This window comes from Saimiri boliviensis, chromosome 3 (genome assembly GCF_048565385.1).
Source record: "Saimiri boliviensis isolate mSaiBol1 chromosome 3, mSaiBol1.pri, whole genome shotgun sequence".
In the NCBI taxonomy this organism is placed as follows: Eukaryota; Metazoa; Chordata; class Mammalia; order Primates; family Cebidae; genus Saimiri; species Saimiri boliviensis.
Genome location: NC_133451.1, coordinates 40,285,107 through 40,307,950, shown reverse-complemented (window position 1 = coordinate 40,307,950; position 22,844 = coordinate 40,285,107). Strand labels below are relative to the sequence as shown.

At 39.3% G+C, this 22,844-nt stretch overlaps 1 protein-coding gene across 15 annotated transcripts in view; it reads right to left on the bottom strand.

The window, feature by feature from the left end:
- The window catches only part of LIMCH1 (LIM and calponin homology domains 1), a 362,412-nt gene that overhangs the window by 92,174 nt on the left and 247,394 nt on the right, over positions 1 to 22,844 (bottom strand). For 10 of the 15 annotated variants that reach the window (XM_074396063.1, XM_074396064.1, XM_039468101.2 and 7 more), the window contains exons 4-7: positions 14,927 to 15,033; positions 9,828 to 9,858; positions 7,700 to 7,810; positions 19 to 214 (exon numbers count right to left, since the gene is read on the bottom strand). In XM_074396063.1, the coding sequence (XP_074252164.1) occupies positions 19 to 214; positions 7,700 to 7,810; positions 9,828 to 9,858; positions 14,927 to 15,033 (445 nt within the window). Of the gene's footprint in view, positions 1 to 18; positions 215 to 598; positions 813 to 7,699; positions 7,811 to 9,827; positions 9,859 to 14,926; positions 15,034 to 22,844 lie in introns of those variants that run through there. The other 5 variants (XM_010351710.3, XM_039468100.2, XM_010351711.3 and 2 more) reach the window with 3 other exon arrangements.

Here is a 22,844-nt window from a genome sequence, read left to right as displayed (position 1 = left end):
ATTAAGACTCCAACCTACCATCACTGCTTCCCCTGAGGACTACATCTGGTGAAGGCGTCTGCCGAGAGCGAGAGCCAAAGGAATCCAGGCTGTCGAAGGAATCATCTCTGCCGTGGCGAGGAGGAGAGAGGGAGTCGCTGCGCTCGGAATCCCAGCAGTCGATGTAGCCACTGTCTCGGATACTGCGTTTAGGACTCTCAATGTCATCAGTCTCCTGTCCAAAAAGAAAATGAAAAGGTTACAGGCATTACTGCATTCTAGCCTATAGTATCAGGGACATGGGTCTCCAGGGGTCTCCAAAAAATAAAGCCCTGCATATCACATCAGCATGGAAAGATTGTGGTAACCAGTTATAGGATCAATCATCATCGAAAAGTCATCACTCAATGCTCCTCAAGCCTCCTCTGCTGCAACTTTCCCAATCAGAAAATCACGTACGTTATTTCAAAAAAGAAATTCCCAAATAACTCATACTTCCTAAGGTTTAAAAAAAAAAAGAGTAGAGAAAGAATTAGAAGAAAGGATTATAAAGTTTGGATTCACAACAGTACAATGACAGTTCAAAACAAAAACAAAAACAAAAAGCCAAAACCTTAACCTTGACTTGTCTTTCGGAATCCATGACTGCATGTCTGTCCTGGGAATGAGCCCCTGGTTTAGCTGTGCAACTTTTCCTGTTTATGCTATCTGGCAAATGCAGGCAGCATTTGTTTCTGCAGCAGAATCAGTTCTGTAAAATCCTGGAGCAGCATGCATTCATCTTCTGCTACCTTGAAGGGAAATTCCTGCTCTGAAAGGGAGCTGCCTTTCTGAGGCAAAAAGTTAAAAAAAAAAAAAAAAAAAGGCAATGAAAAATATGCAAAACGCTTTTCCTGATGCCTCAGAAGAATCCAGGCATGCTCTCGCTCTAGGCCAGCTCTTGGCGCTGGGGGAGCTGAAAGCACTTGTGGCTGACCCACATGTTCAGAGCAGGGAGAACAATGGCTGTCTTTGACAGCCTGTGATTATAAATTCTTTCCAGCACAAGCAGCACATACTAAAACACTGAAACTCCAGCAGAAGAAAGGTCAGTCAAAGCCATCCTCACCCTCGTATTATAATAAAAGCCTTGTTCCCGCCAGTGTCTTAGCATTAATTACAATAGTCCAGGCTGACTAAAACAAAAATAACTCTGGTCACTCAAAGATAAACCTCAATTTAATATCCTCTGGACTGTCACTTAAAATTAGGACTGTGCATAACACTGGCAGAGAGGCATGTTCTCATTGGCAAAGACTGGAATGCCACACTGTAGATTTCCTGGGATGCTCATGAAAGTCCCCTCCACATTCCCAACAGAAAGGAAAAATAAATATTCTTCATGTTAGCAGTTTTGGAAACTGGTCTAAACTGTCTAGGATGCCCATGGGAGCCAGTGCGTTTGCAGGAAGTGCCTTTGCTTGCTGCTTCTATCAATTATATGCAGAGCTTCTGACATACTCTGCAGCAGGAGGCCCTTTGCTGGGGACAGAGTGGCTATACTTTGCAAGACACACACAGCTTTGCATCAAGGGAAGGAAGTGGGCAAGAGGACAAGGGCAGGACTGAGAGGAGCACCCTGCAGCCTCCAGACAGAGGATTGATTAATACCCCTGAAAAATAGGTTGTCAAATGGCCTGGGTGAGTAGAGCTGGAATGACCTTCCAGAGGAAGGCAGAAATTCCAGTTATGGAAATTAAGGTAGCTTACTTATAGGTCAAAAGTTAACCAGGACATGAACAAAAGCCAGGCCTGACTAGCTGGAAAAGGAAGGACTCATGACTCACTGAAAATTATAGACACAAACTGGATATGGTTTCATATTTAATATCTTTGGAAATGCAAGTAATTATCTTGGGTTATTTACCGGCTGAGAATCGGCCAAATGGTGAAAAAACAAAGGTCACTTTTATTGAACACTTATTATGTGTCTGTGGCTATACTTGATGCTTTCTGCATGTTATGTTATTTAATCCTCACAACCACGCGTCCTACCATGTGGTTAGCATTATCCCTATTTTACAGAAGTGAAAAATAAGAGTCAGAGAGGTTAAGTAACTTGACTGAGGTCACACAGTTAGTGGCAAAGCTGTGATTCCAACTCAGAACTCTGTCTCCAAATCCCAAATGGTATACCTGAAAATATTTGATCATCTTTTGTATAGTTACAGTTCCATCATCAGCATCTTCTCCTCCACTATTAGACACTTATAACCTCCTTATTCTGTAGCTGATGCTAACCTCAATTATGTTCCTCAGCTGAATGCTATTATGCCTAGATTACAAAACTATAAATACAGTTATGTGTTGGTGAATGACAGGGATATGTCATTAGGTGATTTCACTATTGTGCAAACATCATAGTGTGCATTCACACAAACCTAGATGCCAGATCCTACTACACACCTAGGCTGTTTGTACAGCCTACTGTTCCTATGCTGCAAACCTATACAGCAAGTGACTGTACTGAATACTGTAGGTAATTGCAACACAATGTATTTGTGCATCTACACATACCTAAATATAGAAAAGATAAGAGTAAAAATGTGCTACAGATGGAGTCTCCATTCTCCAAATGCTTGGGACCAAAAGTGTTCAGGATTTCTGACTTGTTTGGATTTGGAAATGTCTGCATTATACAGGTCAGCATCATCCCAAATCCGAAAATCCAAAATCCAAAATTCCAGTGAGCACTTCCTTTCAGAGTCACATCTTTGCTCAAAAGTTTTGGATTTTGGAACATTCAGATTTCAGATTTTCAGATTAGGGATATTCAACCTGCATTATAATTTTCTAGGACCACTGTCGTATATGCTGTCCGCTATTGACTGAAACACTGTTATATGGAGCACGATTAGTGCCAAAGAGAGGGAATTTAGCATAATGGTTAAGAGAATGGTCTTTGAATCCCAACTAGCGGGGTTTAAATACTGGCTCCACCCCTTGCCAGCTGTGTAACCTTAAGCAAGTTATTTCATTTCTCCAGACCTCAGTTTTCTCATCCATAAAAATGGGACTAATAATAATGCCTATCTCACAGAGTTGTTGGGAGAGTTAAATGGGTTCATATATGGAAAGTGTTCAGAAAAATGCCTATTACAGAACAGGTACTCCAAAAGTATCAGCTATAGTTATAATTGCTATAATTTATTCACTCAAATAGGTAAATTTCAATATATACAAATCGTAAGACATTTATAAACATAGCTAGGGACATAACTTTACACACATTCTGATACTCCTCTATCTCTTTCTTCATTTATATCCCATATCTGGATGTCTTGAGCCTAATTTCCCATCAGGAAAGGCAGACTCTCAGGGAGCCAGACTGCTGGTCACATCTGGAAATGACACAACTACAAGCTCCTTGGCACAGCATTACACCACTGGCCTTTCAAGAAAATAATATAAGAAAGGCTCCCCACAGGACCAAATGTCTTCCCCACCCTCACCCGACAAACCACAGGAGAAGAAAGGAAAAAGTCAACATGCCTCTTGGAGCGTTAGCTACTTTCTCACAGCTAGTTATGGGAAGGAAAAACAGAAAGGCTGCTATGTTCGTGGCTGCGTAGAAAGCCAGGAATCAAACCCTGGACCAAGTGCAAGAGCTGGGAGCTGAATGGCATGGCCAGTTTGAAAAGTGAAAACCAGGCCACCAGTGGCTGTCCTTGGCCAAGCTCATTCCCTAAGAAGTTCAGGGTGAAGTGAGAGGCTGGCTCTTCAGCCAGAAATAAAAATGTGGGTATCAGCTGGATGGACAATCCTTTGGTTGCCGTCAAGTCACCATATCTCATTTTTTTGGGTCACTTAAAGCGAAACTTCTGAGGATGAGTAGAAGATACAAGCCAACACTGAAACTAGCACACCTACATTCGCCTTTCTTGGGCTCTAATTAACATAGTCTCTGCTTTTCATCTAGAAGCTCAGTCTCTTGTGCTAACTGCTACTGAATTATTCTAGTAAAAGTATATTAATGAAGAAGTGAGAACTATCAGCTTCAAAAAATTTTGGGATTATTTTACTCTTCTTCTTCCCATTCCCCTTTCTCAGACATAGCAAGAACCAGCTAGGATTGGTGGATGACTTCACAGTTTCTGAGACACTCCAGATACCTCTCTTTTACCACCGACCATTTTCTGATCCCTTTGTGATTTGTCCGGTGGCTTACTCGGCTCTAGAGGGCTTTCGGGTCCTACTTTTCCAGCCTGCTCAGCCACTCTCCACCCATCACCCTCTGGTTGCGGAAGCTGTTCATTTCGCAAATATTTACTGAGCATCTTCTGTGTGACAGACACTGTTCTAGTCTACAACATTCCACAAAAATCAATAAATACCCTGTCCTCATGGGCCTTAAGTTCCAGGAAAGAAGACAAAACATAAACAGAAAAACACAAATGAATACAAAGTTGGATGATAAGTATCATGAAAATAAAAAGAAGGTGTGTTGAGGGATTAGAAGTTGAGACGGTTGCTCTTTGAGGCAGAAGTCTTGCATCTGTTTGCTCACCATGCTCCCTCCCTTTTTCCCTTTCTTCCTGTAATGCCCCTCACCCCCTGAAACAGGAATAGTATGATACAGTCATGGTATCACTTGCCTCTGATCACAGTGACTGCTTCAGGAATAAGGTCCACACTGGACCAGGGTACATTACTAGGAATTTTACACCTGGGGCCAGGGGTAAGAATTCCCTTGGTTTTCTGGGCAAGGAGCTAGAAACAAGTAATGCTGGGGATGATATTATCCATGCTTCCTGTTATAAGGGAATGTTTGCCTATATGAGGAAAGAATGAGTTTAAGGAGAGGTAAGAAGAGATGAGAGAAAGATTCTGAGATCCCGAGAGCCGCCCTAGTCCCCATGGGTGTCCCTACAATCTTAATATTCTTGTAGTAAATCCTCATTGTTCTGCTGAGGTGCCCCCTCCTGTGGAAGGACTCTTTGACATATCTGGTCTCAGTGAAAGGACACTGTTACTATGATTTCGGAGACCCTTTTAAAAAATATAGCAATAGCAGCAATCTACGACACGCCACACTTTATGCCTAGGCTCTCCCTGGGTCACCTTTACTACAGAACTTAACAAGTTGCACCCTAGTGAATCATTTTTATGCACATTTCACCCGCTAGAAAAATGAATATAAACATTTGTGGATAATCTCCTTTGTGAAATAAAAAATCTGATTTCCAATTTATTTCAGCCTGCCTATGTGCAGAAGAGATTACAGTTGTCCCTCAATATCTGCTTTCCTAGTAACCATGCCTACAGATTTTAGCTGAAATAAAGTCTACTTTTCCCAAGTCCTTGCTTGCAGCTAGGTATGGGTACATAATCAAGTACAGGTCTGTAGATGGAAGTATATGTGTAGTGTGTAATTTTCCAGAGGTGTGTTCAAAGGGAGGGCATAGAACCTCTTCCCTGCCAATCCTCCTTTCTCTTGGCTGAATCTGGACATGATGGCTAAAGCCTCAACAGCCATCTTGGATCAGCAGGTATAGAGGCACGGGTTGAGGATGTTGGTGCAAACAGACCAAAAAGCTTGGGCCTTCTGCTGTTGAAAAGACATGGAAGCCCACATCAGCCCTGGGCTACTCATGTTCACATCTTGTTTATGTGAATTAGAAATAGAATTTTTATCTTATTTTATCTGTTATTTTGAGGCTTTTCATTTCCCAGCTGAACCCGATCATAACTGAGAAAATGAGACAATATAAAATTAGTATTTCCAGGTGCTTAGATAGACTTGTTAAGTCATTTTCTCTCTAGATGGAGGTATGGCAGAATCATGCCTGGCCATTTTTGCTGAGAGTCATGCTTTATCCAGGGATACTACCTACTCCATCATGTCCTGTGATGTTATCTGCATTCAACAAAAAGGGTAAAGCTATTAACAATAGGTCATTTTATGGCAGTTGAAGAACCTGATTGTAGAAAGAGAAACTAAGAGAGTTGCAGAAACCAGTAGCTGCTCAGATTCTACAGGTGCTGGACTAGCAGTAAGAAATGTCAATAATGAGAATAAATTAGATTCCCACAAAATCTAGCAGGGGAACTGTGAGGCAGAACTTGATGACTCATCTATTATTATTCAAGTCCAAATTTAACATAAAAACCATAAACATTTAGACTTCTCAAATCCAGATGAATGTTAAATGAGAAATTAAAGGGCAAATAAGAGGTGAGACTGAGAAGCAATGAGTTGTGCTTCATTGTGTGTGTTTATTTTATTTTTAAAGGAATTTAGCTTAAAGTACTTTGTGTATGTGCATTACTTCTAATATGAAAGTTTTGTCCATTTATAAATATGTGAGCCAGACTGGCCTTAGCCAAATATGAAGACTATCAGAACCATTATCTTTAAGGAAAGGAAAATAAATGTTTAGAAAATTGAAAACAATTCTTGCTTTCAGTGTCAAAAGAAAAATTGCAAAGAACTCAGTGTTTCTCAGTGAAGTCTCATTAGTTCATTTATTTTTTATGCTAGAGAAATGAGGAAGAGTAAGGCCTCAATTATTTATCCTTTAATGTGAACCTTATCCACAATGCATGGAGGGGCCGGGTACAGTGGCTTACACTTGTAATCCCAGCATTTTGGCAGATCCAGGAGTTCAAGACCATCCTGACCAACATGGTGAAACTCTGTCTCCACTAAAACTACAAAAATTAGCCAGGCATGGTGGTGGCCACCTGTAATCCTAGCTACTTGGGAGGCTGAGGCAGGAGAATCACTTAAACCCAGGAGGCAGACATTGCAGTGAGCTGAGATTGCGCCACTGCACTCCAGCCTGGGTGACACAGCAAGTCTCCATCTCAAAAAACAAAACCAAAAATGCATGGAGGCTGATTACAAATAACCCTTACCTGTTCACTAAGGTGGGTTAGGAGGGCCTCTCCTGGGTAATACTATGTACTAGTCATTTGTATGAATTATGTATATTGACGGACCTTCAGATGAAACATTCAGGCAAGTACACATGAAACATCCGACTGTTTCCTTGACAAATCCCTACCTTAGGTCAGTCGCTTCTATACTCAAAGAAACAAATGAAGTGTTTAATAAAATGTTTTCCAAATTTCTATGTCATTCAAAAACAATGGCCATGACATGTGCATGTTAGAGGAGAACGCTTTTAATGTATCCTGGCTTGTCCAGGGTGTATGTGAAGGTAAGAACTTGGCTCACGTTACCTCATGCACACCAAGGCCCCAGTGGGTCAGCAAAATGCCCTTTAGGACAAAAGCGCAGAGTGAGTCTTCATTTGTGCATAATACTGCAGTGTTTAATTCAAGCACTATTTCCCCAAGAAAACAAGCACTGAGCTCCTTGGCACACAAAGGCATATACTGACAGATTGAATTTGCTCTTCTAAAATTAAAAGTTGGATGGAGTTCAGAACTCCAGTTCTCTGAAGGGTATGAAAGTTCAGGTAGGTGTGAGATGCACAAGGCTAACATGTCATTGGTAAGGTAAGTTTCCTTGAGTGCGTATCTTTGGCCCATACTGTTCCACAACCCAGTACTCTGGTAATCTTAAAAACAGGCAAATGTGCATGATCTGCACATGTACCCCAGAACTTCAAGTATTAAAACAAACAAACAAACAAAACAAAAAAAAAAACAAGCAAACGTGTGGCTTTCCCACCTTGTCTGACGCTCATGGGATAAAGAAGAAAAGCCAAGTTACCTTTCGCATCTGAGCCAACAATCCTTCAAACTCCTTCAGGTTTAGTGTCGTTCCGCTGTAGGATGTGCAGCTATTTGCTGCTTTTCCCAGCCAGTAAATGGTAACTAATACCTATGGAACAAAACACACAAGAGCATATTTTTCCCTCAAGAATCACATTTAAACTAGGGAGTCAATAATGCTCCACTAACAGGAAGGCAGGAAGGAAAGACCTGATTTACACTGATTTTAAAAAACCACCACCCATGAGGTATGCATTAAATGTAAAATCATATTAATAAGAACCCAATGCCGTATCAGTCAACACAAACATGGTTCAGTAGTTAAAACGATTCCAGTGTTAGGGAAAGTTAGTTTGTGAGGAAATTATCTCTAAGACAGCAAGAAGGAAAAATAAATCCACCAACATTATTTTTATGTAATGAAGGTTTCACAATTAGGCAGCAACATTTTTCAGAAATGCCTTGGAACCTTTACCCAGAGAAGCAATGAAAGAGACTGTCAATTCCTTTTGAGAAAGGTGCTTTGAAGGCTCATAATTTCTACTTGTGGGCACAGAGGTTCTGCTAAAGCCAATGGCAAAAAAAAAAAAAAAAAAAAAAAAAAAAAAAAAAAATCCCAAACAAGTGATGAAGTTTAATTAGTGGTTCCCAGCACAGGATCAACACAATATATCTAATTAAAGTTGAAAGAAAGCAATGTCATGAAAAATATGATCTGCGGATACCTAGCTTTGGGATATAGTTAGAGTCCCATTAATCTGAGATGGGAAATTTTAAGCCTTGACAAGCTAGCTACCAATTAAACAACCTTGGATAGTTAAGAATGTCTATGAATATTCAGTGGTCTGAAGCTACGGTCCCAAGTTAATTTTGTTCTATCTTTCTGAAGAAAGCATCCACAAAAGCAAATCCTCTTTACATTCACTTCCCATGAAATCCAGCAGGAGTCAGCTGAAGATGGGCTCTCTCAAACTGAATTACAGGGATCTGAGGCCCGTGCAAAAGCTAAGATGAGTAATTTTTTTTTCACATTCTGTCTTATTGCTTCAGCCAGGTTGGGAAGTATTTATTGTGACTCCTACTTGGTAGCCAGAAAATACTGTAGACAGCATGCTATAGTTACATGAGTCCAGCTGGCAACAGACCCAAAATATGGTTATGTGCATTGATGCTACGAGGTGATTCTGTTTTCTACCTCTGTGAGAAAATTTTACTTCATGAATCCCTGGAAACTTCCAGAACATCTTTTTAAACTGACTACCTACAAATAAATTTCCAGAGATTCCAAATGTCAGGACATTAACTAGGACCATAAAATAACTAACGTGTGCTTAGAGTATAAGCTTATCTTAAAAGGTATAATGGAGAATGGAAAATAGATTGCGTTGTTTTAGGTTAAAGGTTTTCTGATTTGTTTAAAATTTTATGATGAAAAATGGCATATACCTCTAGTTTTATAGAGAAGGTAAAAGAAGGTAAGAATGAAAATGTTAATCAAATATAAGAACATCTGGGGAAATTTTTTTTAAAAAAAGTTTCAGCCAATTTAAAAATTTTAGATGTGGACGGTCACTTCTTTCATTCCTCAATCTAAACTGAAAATAAAACAGCACTAACATACTTGCCTTTTGAAAATAAGATCTACAAAAAGTTGATTCTGGCAAGTACTAGTAAGAGTACAAAAGATTAAAAGGAGAACAAAATACACAGAGTATAGGCCCATGGCATTCAATACTATTCATATTATGCTGATCTTACCCTACAACAATTTGCCCAACTGCTTAATTTAATAATCCCATCTGTGCCTACAAATGGAAAGGAGCTAATGTTAGTGTTGAGCCTGATCATTTTGCGTTTAAGAAACTGAATCAGAAACAGAGCACAGGCTTTCACTTGTTTATTTCTGGATTGAACATTTATCTAAATAAAGAGAACCACCACCACCCCAGCCCAACATATACACAATTTACTATTTTATTCCTATCATGGTCATTAATTATTCTATCAAATACACATAAACTTTTTTCTAAGGACTTTTATCAGCAAGACATATGAGAAGCATTGAATTTAGCTAAAATTTACACTCGAACCACCAAAGATACAAGTTTGGAAGTTAAAACACTTACATTTTTCAGCTTCCTACTATAATCAAGGCTCCTAGTCAAGGAAAGGGAAAAGAAAATATTGTCAGAATAGCCAATTCTATATTATGATCTTTCCTTAAACACCACTAAGATGTACTTGAAGCTAACATATATAATGAAATCAGAAGAATGTATTGTTTTTTAAGGCTTAAGTTTCGTGATTTTGGGGAATGAATAAAATTACTTAGAAAACAAAATGTAGAAGGACAAGGTAGGTGGGATTAAATTCCACAGTACACTATGAAAAGATGATGTTTTATAACACCTGGAAACTGAAGAAGTCTGATTCGAACCAGGAATGTTCATAGTTGTGATCTCAAAGATTAACCATTGAAGATTCTGCCTTGATTCTAGACCACTGTCAAGCTGAAATCTGACTATACCTCCAAAATCTTCATGCAAGTGTTTTTAATACAGGTCTGAAAATATGTGTACAAGAAGAAATCCTACCCAAATATTTGTTCTTTTCTGCTCTGGACATAAATTAGCACTGAGAGTAAGCCATAAGCAGGAAAATATGTTTGCTATGTTCAAATATACACACACGCATGCTCGAATATCCACCCATGTTTACTCTCTAACTATAAACAAGAAAGCTACTTTGAAATATTCATACAATGAAATATAAGAGTTCCTGCAAAATTATTTCAAAGTCTTTTTTAACATGTCAATAAATAAACACCAGAAAAAAAAAAAAGACTCAGCATTTCTTTTTTTCACAGTAACTTCAGTGAGAGGGAGAGAAAGTCTATCACATAAACCACTCAAGAATTCCATTCCTTAAAGTATTTAGACTCTGATTACTTCATTGCAGCATATTCTGACCTAAAGTGAACAATTTTAAGTCCATTGAAATGTGAAGGAATAGAAAACAAGGTAGTATACAATGGAATAAACCCATCAACAAGGACATAGATTCAAAGAAGCATTAGTCCAGTTTGCATTTGATTAAGTAAATGTTTCCATGTTTCTGTTTTTAATCGGGGAAAAAAAAAAGATGTCCTTATCTGCTAGGGTTTTTGGTTTGTTTGTTTGTTTTTTAATTTAAGAAAGAAACCAGATTTTTTAAAACCTATAAAAGATTTGAAACTTTCATGGAAAACATATTTAAAATAGGGAACATAAAACTTTTTTTGCATTGATGATAAAAGTTCACTAAGACTTTGACTCCATGCTAAAAATTACACCTGGTACATAGTAGAAGCTCACAAAATATTTGTTGAATGACTCCAACCTAGCAATCCATTATGTGGAAATACTTCCAAATTTTTACAGAGACACTCAGGAGCAATCCAGAGCCTGTGTACGTTTTCATCCAGTTGCTTTGATTCCCTGGAATGATACTTGTTGTGTGCCTGTCTAGATTACACTTTCAATTCCATCAAGGTTGTCTGGCATCCATTACAGGTAGAGTTCACTAAATTACACATGGAGTAATCATTTGCAGGCTTTCCTTCTTTTTTTTTTTTTTTTTTTTTTTTTTTTTTGGTCTACTCAAGTTACTTCTCCCAAAAAAAAAAAAAAAAAAAAAACTACACACACACACAAAACTACCTACCATGAAAGCTAAATGAAAGAGTATTTTCTAAAACAAAATTTCAGAAAACCGTCCAAATCTCTTCTGTGGGATCTATACCTTACTGCCTCTACTAATAATTGGTGGCAATGAGGTGCTCTCTGTGTTTACGGATGTCCTGCTGAACTCTCAGAGGGACAACAGAGAAATACAGCAGTTCTACTTTAACTACCTTAGTTTACAATATTTGCATATGTTACCAGCACTCCCTGCACAGGGCCAAATTAAACCAGCATCACTTATTAAAACTACATGAAATCTGATAGTTTATTCCATACTCTACTCTTTACTAAAACTAGAAACAAGTTTCTAAGTAATGTAAATGTATAGCATAATTTTAAGATAAAATTCTTTATGTTCTTTCAAATATTCATACAGTGAAGTATTTTTTCTCCATAATGATTCTGAGTTCAACATCCTACCCTATTTGTGTACTGCCATGCTCACCACTCTTTTTTTCTTTTCTTTTTTTTTTTTTTTTTTTTTTTTGAGACGGAGTTTCGCTCTTGTTACCCAGGCTGGAGTGCAATGGCGCGATCTCGGCTCACCGCAACCTCCGCCTCCTGGGTTCAGGCAATTCTCCTGCCTCAGCCTCCTGAATAGCTGGGACTACAGGCACGCGCCACCACGCCCAGCTAATTTTTTGTATTTTTTAGTAGAGACGGGGTTTCACCATGTTGCCCAGGATGGTCTCGATCTCTTGACCTCGTGATCCACCCGCCTCAGCCTTCCAAAGTGCTGGGATTACAGGCATGAGCCACCGCGCCCGGCCTCACGTTATCCTTCAACCACACCAGTTACTTTTCCTTCTTTTAAACATGAATCTTGTTGGTCCTTTTCCCCAGCCTTTGTACCTGTTCTTTCTCTGTCCTGAATGCCCCACAGATCTCCCCACAGCCTGTTCTTCCTTCCCATTCATATCTCAGCCCTCACCACTCAGCCAAAATGCTAGCACTTCAGAAAGGCCACCCTTTTCACCTCTGGACTGGCCACTGTCTTTCACTTATCACTCTATTTATTTTCTTCTCACCACTTATCACTTTCTGCAATGATCTTCTTTGTTTACTTCTTTGCTTCTCGTTTCTTGACACTGGACTGTAAACTTCACATGAGCAGAAGACCTTGGCTATCTGAGTTCATTCTATTTCTCTAGTGATGAAAAAAAGTATCTAACACAGAGAAGCTGCTCAGCAAACATTTGCTGAATGAATGAATGAATGAATGAATGAAAACTGCCAGGGTCATGGGGGAATGTGATGGAAAAGTATTACCTAAAGAAAACAAAAGGTGGGGCGCAGTGGCTCATGCCTGTAATCCCAGCCCTTTGGGAGGCTGAAGCGGGCAGATCACGAGGTCAGGAGTTCAAGACCAGTCTGGCCAACATGGTGAAACCTCATCTCTATTTAAAAAATGCAAAAATTAGCTGGGCGTGGTGGTTCGTGCCTATAATCCCAGCTACTTGGGAGGCTGAAACAGGAGAATTGCTTGAACCAGCATCCAGGAGGCAGAGGTTGCAATGAGCCGAGATTGTGCCACTGCACTCCAGCCTGGGCTACAGAGTGAGACTCCATTTCCAAAGAAAAAAAAGAAAATAAGAGTGCCCAATTGAAGGAAAAATTATGAAAATGAGGAGAAGAAATACAAAAGGAGAGATTGATAGAAAGGCAGGATTTAAAAGGGAGGGAAGGCAGAAGGAAGAAAAGGAAACAGAAAAAAAGGAAAAATCCAAAGGACAGGAAAACAAAAAGATGATACAGTAACTAAGAAGGGACTGTGTCCATGTGTCACTTGCCTATGTGACTTTTTCCCCTTTAGGTTTCTTTCCAAGTCTTGATTGAAAGTCTCTTTCTTTACAAGTCACTTGTTCCATCTTCCCTTAACTGCACTGAGCAAGCTTTACCTAGAATCATACCAGATGGAATATTCTGTCCAGTTTCAATTTTTAGATGAATACCTGCGGCCTGCTGAAGAAGGGAGCTTAACCAGGGCTTCAGATCTAGTGAGCGAGAGACCTAGGGCTAGATCCCAATTTTCCTGATGCCCAGTTTTTTTGTAGATAAACAATAAAGGTGATATGAGTTCTGAATTTTAAAAACCAATCAGGCTCAGAATTCTCCTGGTTTAGTAACATATTGATTTAAAATGGCCCTAAAAAACAAAATGAATGCAGCTGCAGACACTGTGGAAGTGACCTTTCCTTCACCCTCCAAGCAATGTGTGTGTGTGACTAATTATCACCTACGAAGCTGCACAGTTACTGTTGCTTCTGGTCACTTGCCACTAGGTGAAACTATGAATGGGAGATGAGGCAGAACCTAAAACGACTTCCTAAAGGGAACAATGGTTTACAGAGGCTAGATCTAGGTACAATAATAAATGGGGCATGTGATGACCAAGATGAGGTTTACAGTGCTTTCTATATTCAAACATCCTAATTTTTATTGTTTTTTTTTTACTTAGCTAAAATTTTTCCATGAGAAGTATTAAAGAATGGAGCATTGACAACAGAAAAGTAATTTTAGATAATAGATCACCACTGACTCCCCAGTATTCCCAGGCATGAATCGTAAAATCCAATATAAACCCCAAACTTTATTTTATCCAGTAGTTCTCTTTTTTCCCTGTTTTTCCGCATCCTCTTTTTTTCTAATCAAGATCATCAAATAGTATAAACTTAATAGCTCTGAATTTCGGCACTCTCCTTTTTCTGTTCTTCCATGATAAAATGACTCCAAAAACAATCAAAAGAAGAAAAGTTACCAATTCACAGACCCTGTCTATGTAACTGTGTTTATTATTCAGGCATATCCATGTCAAACATTATTTGACTAAAGTGGAAAATGTTTTATATGAAATCAGTAGGAATTAAAGAGCTTCTAAACTACAGGAAAGTTATCTCTGCCATCTCAAACCCTGGTCACAAGCTATTTCTTTACACGAAGTACACTGCTGTCTCTTTCTGTGACATTCTGCTCCAAGAATTCTTTGGCCCAAACAGGGCTCACTAAGTAGATATAAAGTGCCAATGATCCATCTTCAAAGAACTTGATCGCTGACACATAGGAGAAAACAGAAATGTAAATGAAGCAAGTTCTCCATAATCTAATGCTTTCCTTGCATAACAGAGCTCAGATCTGTTTACCTTCCAAGCTTATTTAAATGCTCAATTGGCACCAATAGAAGTTTTTTGTCTAACACACTAGTTCTGTGTCTATTTCTTTCTTGCCTCTTTGTTAAGCTTTAATTAACATTTTTCTCCATCTCTTCAAAGTTGTAACTCTATACGCAAGATTTTTGCATTCAAAAAATTATGTTTGATTAGAATGAAAGCTCTGCACAGAGGGAGAGCCAAGGTGAGTTGTTTTGAAAGTTGACTTTTACCTTCACACTGTTATTTTTTTAAGCATAACCAATTCTCTGTCTCTTAGAACTTACAACATCATCACAAAATTGCAAATCAAACTTTAAAGGAGTTTCCCGTAAACATAAATCATGCTTTACTTACTTGACTGTTACTCTGTTGGATGCATCCTGGAGGTCACTCGGGTCAAAAAGCTGAGATTCTTTTAGGCCAAGCTCTTTACAACCTCTCAAGAATAAGATAATATTGTCCTAGAGGGAAGAAAAGAAATCCAAGTCAATATTACCTTAGATTATCTTTATGAACGAGTCCTTCCCAGGGTGCTGTAGGGATACCAGTCACTAAGGCAGCAGTCAGGTCTAAACCATGGCTTGCATTAACAAATCATACTTTGTTAGGAAATCCCAGATAAACAGGCACTTCAGACTTCCAAACCCAAGACCATGCCAGATTCATTTTTTTCCCTTTAGCTTGACACATTGAAAAAAAACATACTACCTAAAAAATAAAAAAACAGGTATTCCCTATTGCTTTTTTGTCCATGTCTTGTTGCCTAGAATCTGACTGAAATTTTTTTTAAAGAATTTTTCATCTTCAGCAAGTTTTTCTTCTTAATTGATCTTCTAAAATGTATTCTTTATGTATTTTACATCCTTTATAGTTTTAATACCTCTTTGTGGACTATAAACTGAGTTAAAGGCAAAAAAAAAAAATCTAGACTCAATTGAAATGAGAAAAAAGAAGGATAGGGAAGGCTTTTAAAATAATAATGCAAAAGACTGTCAAGAAAGTGAAATTTTCTCTAGCAGATACAAACTTACTTTGAATTGGCAGGCAACAGTGACAATTAAGGAGTAGTCTGTCTTCCTCTATTTAAGTCATAAAGAACAAACACATGGTTCTGAAAGGGATTGCAAATTGTGGGTCATCCTTTTAGAACTCCAGGATGTCAGTCAAGAGGTTTATCAGTTACAAGTCTCTAATTGTCATCTTCCTAAAAGACTTCTGAAGGTGCTAACTGACCTCATCAGCTGGTGAAAACTACCGGATAGGGAATGTCGGCTCCAGAAGCCAGACTGATGTGAATCCATCTAAATGCTGTGAGAAGATGCTACAAAAATCTGAAATGATGGTGGTGATTACAGAAGCATATATTCACCCACATGCTATTCAACTTGGTGAACAGAAAAGATATTTCCCAGTTACCCAGTTTGCAGGCAGGGACCTAAGATAACCCTCAAGAATCTTGCCCCCAATGTACACATCTCTCCTTGAGTGTAAGTGAAATCTGTGAATATGATGGGATATCACTCTGTGATATGTCACTAGCAAGTTGACTTGGAATTAATCAAAAGAAAGATTATCTGATTGGGCCTGACCTAATCAGGGAAGCTCTTAGAAGAAGGCGAGGTCAGGATTCATGCTGGCCATGAATTCTACAGCTGCAATGAGATGAATTCTATTAACCACATGAGCTTGGAAGAAGCTTGGAAGATGTTCAGATAGGATCTGAGCCCACACTAACACTTTGATTTCAGTCCTGTGAGACCCTGAGCTAAAAACTCAGTCACACCATCTCCAGACTTCTGACATTCAGAAAATGAGAGATAACCAATGGCTATTAAAGATATTAGGTTTACACAGTAATAATAATAATAAAAAATCATCCAGGCTCAAAATAACAAGAGCAATAGCAATAAGTTGCAAACCTTTCTATAGTCCTTATTATTCACCATGCATTATTCCAAGAACTTTACATATATTAGCTCATTTAATTCCTATATAACTTTATCAATGATTTTTACAGAGGAGTGATCTAAAGCACAGATTAAGCAAATTGTCCAAGATCACACATTCCCCAAAGGATAGAGGTATAAAACAACATGGCTTATATGAGGAACTCAAGCATAAAATCTGAGGCCAGCACCAGAGGAAGATGAAGCTATGCAGGTAGAGGCTTATCACAGAGGCCTTGAAGGCCATGGAAGGCAAGTTGCAGAATGTCACAGAGGGGCTGTGTCTGAGAAGGGAAAGCCCAGATCTATGGTGAAATGAGATTGTTGTGGTTGGGGTTGGGGGAAGGCAGATGGTGTGAAGGAAGTATTAAAAAGGAACAAGGCCAGGTGCGGTGGCTCACGCCTGTAATCCCAGTACTTTGGAAGGCCGAGGCAGGTGGATCACGAGGTCAGGAGATCATCCTGTCTAACACAGTGAAACCCCATCTCTACTAAAAATACAAAACATTAGCCAGGCATGGTGGCATGTGCCTACAGTCCCAGTTACTCGGGAGGCTGAGGCAGAAGAATTGCTTGAATCCAGAAGGCGGAGGTTGCAGTGAGCTGAGATAGCAACACTGCACTCCAGCCTGGGCCACACAGTGAGACTCTACCTCAAAAAAAAAAAAAAAAAAAAAAAGGAACAAGGTGAGGGAAAGGGAGACAAATGAGGAGTTATGATAACCTTCATTTCCCCCAGTGAGGTTGCCTTCATCCCAGGATGTTTTCTTTCTGTGTAAAGCCTTGTTCCTTTACAGTAGGCAAGAGATACCATCCTTCACAAGACCTCTTGGAGGCTGACAGTGAGCCAGCCGGTCAGAGCAAGTCTGGAGTCACCTACACTCTCACCAATTTCTCCTTCAGTTACTTTCCACATTTTTAAATTATCAAATGTAAGAGTTCCCTCCCGCCAGGCGTGGTGGCTCAAGCCTGTAATCCCAGCACTTTGGGAGGCCGAGGCGGGTGGATCACGAGGTCGAGAGATCGAGACCATCCTGGTCAACATGGTGAAACCCCGTCTCTACTAAAAATACAAAAAACTAGCTGGGCGTGGTGGCGCATGCCTGTAATCCCAGCTACTTAGGAGGCTGAGGCAGGAGAATTGCCTGAACCCAGGAGGCGGAGGTTGTGGTGAGCCGAGATCGCGCCATTGCACTCCAGCCTGAGTAACAAGTGCGAAACTCCGTCTCAAAAAAAAAAAAAAAAAAAAAAAGAGTTCCCTCCCATCCTTGAGTTTTACAGTTTTCTGCTTTCTCGGCCCTATATGTTTTTCATTGATTAACCCTGTCCTAGGTAGAAAACAAAGGGAAAGCAAGGAATGAAAAAAGTGGTGATACTGAGTCCTTTTTAAAGGACTCAGATTTTCTAGTTTTCCATTGATCATCCTGTTACTGAATTTAAAGATAACATCTTTCCTTTCAAAAAATGTAATTTGTCCCAATATTTCAGTTATTTGAAATAAAACTGTTTTCAATCCCTTTTCTAGTTAACTTTGTTATCACACAGACATATCGATTTATCAGTGATTTTAGCTATGCCAACCACACTGGTCTTACTTGTTTCCAGGCTTGTCTTTACTTAGTACTGAGACTTCCAATTTGGGCCACATCATTTTCCAGAGACAGAAAAATCTTCTCCCTGGAATTTTGCTTTTCTTATTGCCGGTGGAAAAAGTATCTGTGGATGTTCATTTGGTATGTTTACATGTAAGTGATTGGTTAGTAAAATGGCAGAAAAAGAAGAAGAAATAAAAGTCACCTACTTTATTATTATTGGCATATTTATGAGCACATACAAAGATAAAAATTGGTACAATAAAGTATTGCTGAAAACTGGGAAAGTATTTTGTCAATATGAGAATCAGAGCTTGCTGGTTAATTCTTTTTTTTTTTTTTTTTTTTTTTTTGAGATGGAGTTTCACTCTGTCACCCAGGCTGGAGTGCAGTGTTACAATCTCAGCTCACTTCAGATTCCACCTCCTGAGTTCAAGCAATTCTCCTGCCTCAGCCACCCAAGAAGCTGGGACCACAGGTGTGTACCACCATGCCTGGCTAATTTCTGTATTTTCAGTAGAGATAAAGTTTCACCATGTTGGCCAGGCTGGTCTCAACCTCAAGTTTTCTGATGGCCTTGGCACTGCAAAGTGCTGGGATTACAAGCATGAGCCATCATGCCTAGCTGGTAAATTCTTTTTGAAAAAGCTTTAATAAAATTTACTTATTATTCTTAAGAAAACAAGTTAAAGATTGGTGAAGTCTTTAGATATCAGATCATTATGGCAAATTACATGGGGCACTTAATAATATAAACTAAACACTTGTAGCTTACATTCTTCAGGCATTTACCATCTATCTACCTGGTCTGTTCTGAGGATGTACATGGATTATTTCATTTATTTTCAAAACAGCCATACACAGCAGGCACTGTTATTGTCTCCATTTTCTAGAGGAGTAATTGAGGCACAGGCAGGTTATGTACCATACCAGTCACGCTGCTACTAAATCCAACTCCCAATTAACTCCACGCAGCAAGAAAAAAAAAGTTTCCCCAGATGTTAAAAATCTAAGTCTGAAAAGTGGCAATTCCTTTTCCCACCTCTCCAAGTTTCCAGGTACCTTATTCTTAATTCAGCCTTCCTGACATTTCCATCTTAGTTCTTTTTTTCTTGTCTTTTCTCTTTCTCTATGATGTTCCTCCTCCTTACCTCCCACCAGCACACAAACACACATATATGTGCACCCTCTTACTTGCGTGGCTTCATGACTCTTAAATGTGCCACTGGCTCTAGCCCTGAACAATCTTGAGGATACCACATTCAAAGATGGGTGCACTGCTCACTTAAAATTCCACTGTTCAGGAACAGTAAATAAACCCTTTAACTACCCAATGAGGCAACTTCAAACCAAAGAGTGGCTAGTACAGATCCAGGTGAGTCTTCACTAGGGACTGCAAGTATCCTTTGATTTGCCTTTAAGCTCTGAGTGCTTTCTCCCCAGAGGGAGAAAGGCTGAGTGTTGATGCTCTCTAGGAATCATTTGACACCACAATAAAGGACAAGAACCTGTGACCAGCACATAGTCCCCTAAGAGGTACGTGAGTGTGGCCCCCAGATTTTCAACAAGGTGCTCCTCCTATGTGCATCCCAGATGCACACACCTGCCCTTGAACAACATGCTATGTCCAGCACAGAGGCTGCAAACACAAAAGCTTTGTGCTGCCAGCCAGCCCAAACAATTTGGGCTAGAAGATTTAAATAACTGCAGGTCTGTTTCCAGCTTCTTGCTACAACCTAATGATGCTGGATCAGAGCCAGGCCCCGGGCAGGAGAAAAGCCAGAAGGAAGAGCCACTCAGCCAAGACCTAGCAAGGGTACCCACTGGAGCAAGCAAGGACTGTGCCTTTAATTACATAAAATGCATCCTGTGAATTCTCATCTGCCTTGCTTTTCACAGAGATTTTTCCACATTTACAATTTCAAGCAAAACCCACATCTTAGCGTGTTAACTTTGGAAGCCAAGCACTAAAAGTATCTCAATCCCAAGGGAAAAGAAGTACAAGACACCACTTTACTATAATGGCTATATATTTAGCTCTTACTATCGTGGAGCTAACAAACCCATACATCACTGGAAGAAGTTTTTAAATGACTCTTCAAAAAGTCAATGTCATGCAAAACAAAAATTAGTGATCAAAGACATCGTGACCAAATGCAGTGCATGACCTTTGATTGGACCCTAGATCCCAAAGTAAAAATTAAATAAGGCTGCAAAAGTCTAATTTAAATATGAACTGCATATTGGATGATATTGTTGAATGAATGTTAATTTTTTTAGGTGTGATTATAATGTTGAATTTACATGACAGACTGCCTTTATTTTTAAGCATCCATATGAATTATTTAGGGGTGAATTATCATAATGTCATAACATAACTTTCAAATGGTTCAAAAAAGTATGCATGTATATATAGGTTCACACGTGTGGGGGAAGGGAGAGAGAAAGATTGCCAGTATGCCTGCTTGTCTGTGAAGAAAGAGATAAAGCAAATACTAAAATAGTAACAAGTGGTGATCTAGATCAAGGGTCAGTAAACTTCTTCTATAAAAGGTCAGATAGTAAATGTTTTAGGCCTTGTAGGCCATATGGTGGTCTCTGTTAATAATTCAACATTGTTGTTGTAATAAGATCATAACCATTCAAATGTGTGTGTCTGTATTCTAACAAACTTTATTTACCAAAGCAGGCATTGGGTGGATTTGGCCCACAGGCTGTAGCTAGCTGACCCCATATTCAGTTATTCACCATACCATTCTTTCCATTTTTCTGTATGTTTGAGATCTTTCCCAAAAAAGGCTGTGAGAAAGGTTCTTAAATTTCTAAAAGATATATTCAACTAGGTAGGGTTGTGACTCCACTGGCAAAAATCTATTCCACAAAATTCAAGGAAAAATGGTTGCAACCTCTGAGATGACCACTGCAAAGTCATGGAGGTAAATGCTCAGGTGCTACTGAGGGAAACTTACCACTTCTGGCTAATTGGCAAGTACAGTATAACATGAGTCTCAATTCCACAGAGAAGCATAACATAAAGTTCCTTAAAGAGTCTATTTTGTACTAGACTACTATTAATATATGGATTTGTACCACTGTTTCTGTAACTTCCATGCATTAAACCCCCCTTGTTCATGGGCCAGTGGTTTCTCATTTCATTGATTTGTGGGCCTGCCCTGTGATGAAAATATTCCCAAAGGGCTATGGGTGAGACCTGAGCTTGCTACCTTCCCAGGGCCTCTTACTCTAAAGACATCCTTGCAACTCACTCTCTTTCCTTTCTCACTCCAAAGGCAAGGTGAGAGAATAGCCCAGGATGTTCTCTATCCCCAGAGCGTAGCGAAGTTCCGACATACAGCAATTGCTCGCTAAATATTTAAATAAACTCAATTCAATGTGCTACTTACTCTTCTATGTATCTGTAACAATGAATAAAACAGAATTCCTTAGTCTTCACAATCCATGCAATAACTGGAATTGTTCAAGATACACATAAACAGAGTTCTGACATCAAATTAGAAAACAGAAATAAGAGAAGAACAAACATATCAAGGAACAGGGCACAAATAGCTTTTCCAGTTAGAATTCCAGCCTTGTCTGCCTCTTAGCTATATGTCCCTTGGGGATAGTTCCTAACCCTTCTGATCCTCAGATGTCTAATCTGTAAGGTGAGGGATGCTATCAACTTGTAGGGATGTCAAAATTACAAAAAATAAACATTAAGAGCACAGCTCAGTGTCTGGCACCTTCTGGACACTCTCCTGCATGGAAGTTAGTAAGACATTCTTGTTCACTCAGGTCAAGAAAGGACCATGGAAGATGCATTGATGAAGAATAGTTTGTCCATTATGAAAAATAGGCACAGTATGTAGGCATAGCCTTTGTCAGTTACATAGGAGATGGCAAAAAAAAAAAGAAAAGAAAAGAAAAGAAAAAGATAGCTCCTACCTTTGTTACTTAGCTGTTATTAACCACCAGCTTGGCAGTTTTATAAACAGCCTCAAATTTAGGAGCAGGCTAAGTTCATTGGTAAGGTAGCTGCTTCTAAGTCACCATTTGTAATTATCTCACAGAAATAAATCCTTGCATGGTGGTTCAAAGTTCAAATCAGAAAAGCCTACTTCATCCAGAATATACATGAAGGAGCATAGGAATTACATGATGGAACCTGAAAGCTGGGCAGAACATTTCAGTGGGAAAATATTTGGAGATGCCAGGTGCACAACTCCTCTGACTATAGTTGGATCAAGGATTCCAGCAGCTACAGAAGAGGTTTCCTCAGCCCATGGCAGTGCTATAGGAGGGAGAAGAAGGAGCAGGAAGGGGCCTCATCTAAGCCTTTCTCTTTTCTTCAGAAGGCAAGCAAGAAGCTCCTTGCTACCTTTCCCTTTCTTCAGCTGTCATTTCCATCCGCAAAAAGGTTTCTCTTTTTCCTTTATCTCCTGCACAGAGCAAGCAGCTTTCTGGCTCTGGGGCAGACACCCTGCATTTGGTAGTTCTCTGTGGAAACCAGACAGGCAATGAGAAGCTCCCTTCTGTGCCCATCCTTCTTGGCTTTATTTCTTTTACTCCATTAGGAAAAGATCAATATGATCGTGGATTTGTGTTCACAGAAAATGAAGGGAATACTCATTTGGGTTTCAAATGAATCCAGACACCTTTACTGCCAGATATTTAAAATGCAAAATGTACATATATTATAAAGCATCCATATAATTCTCAGTTTTTAATAAATGA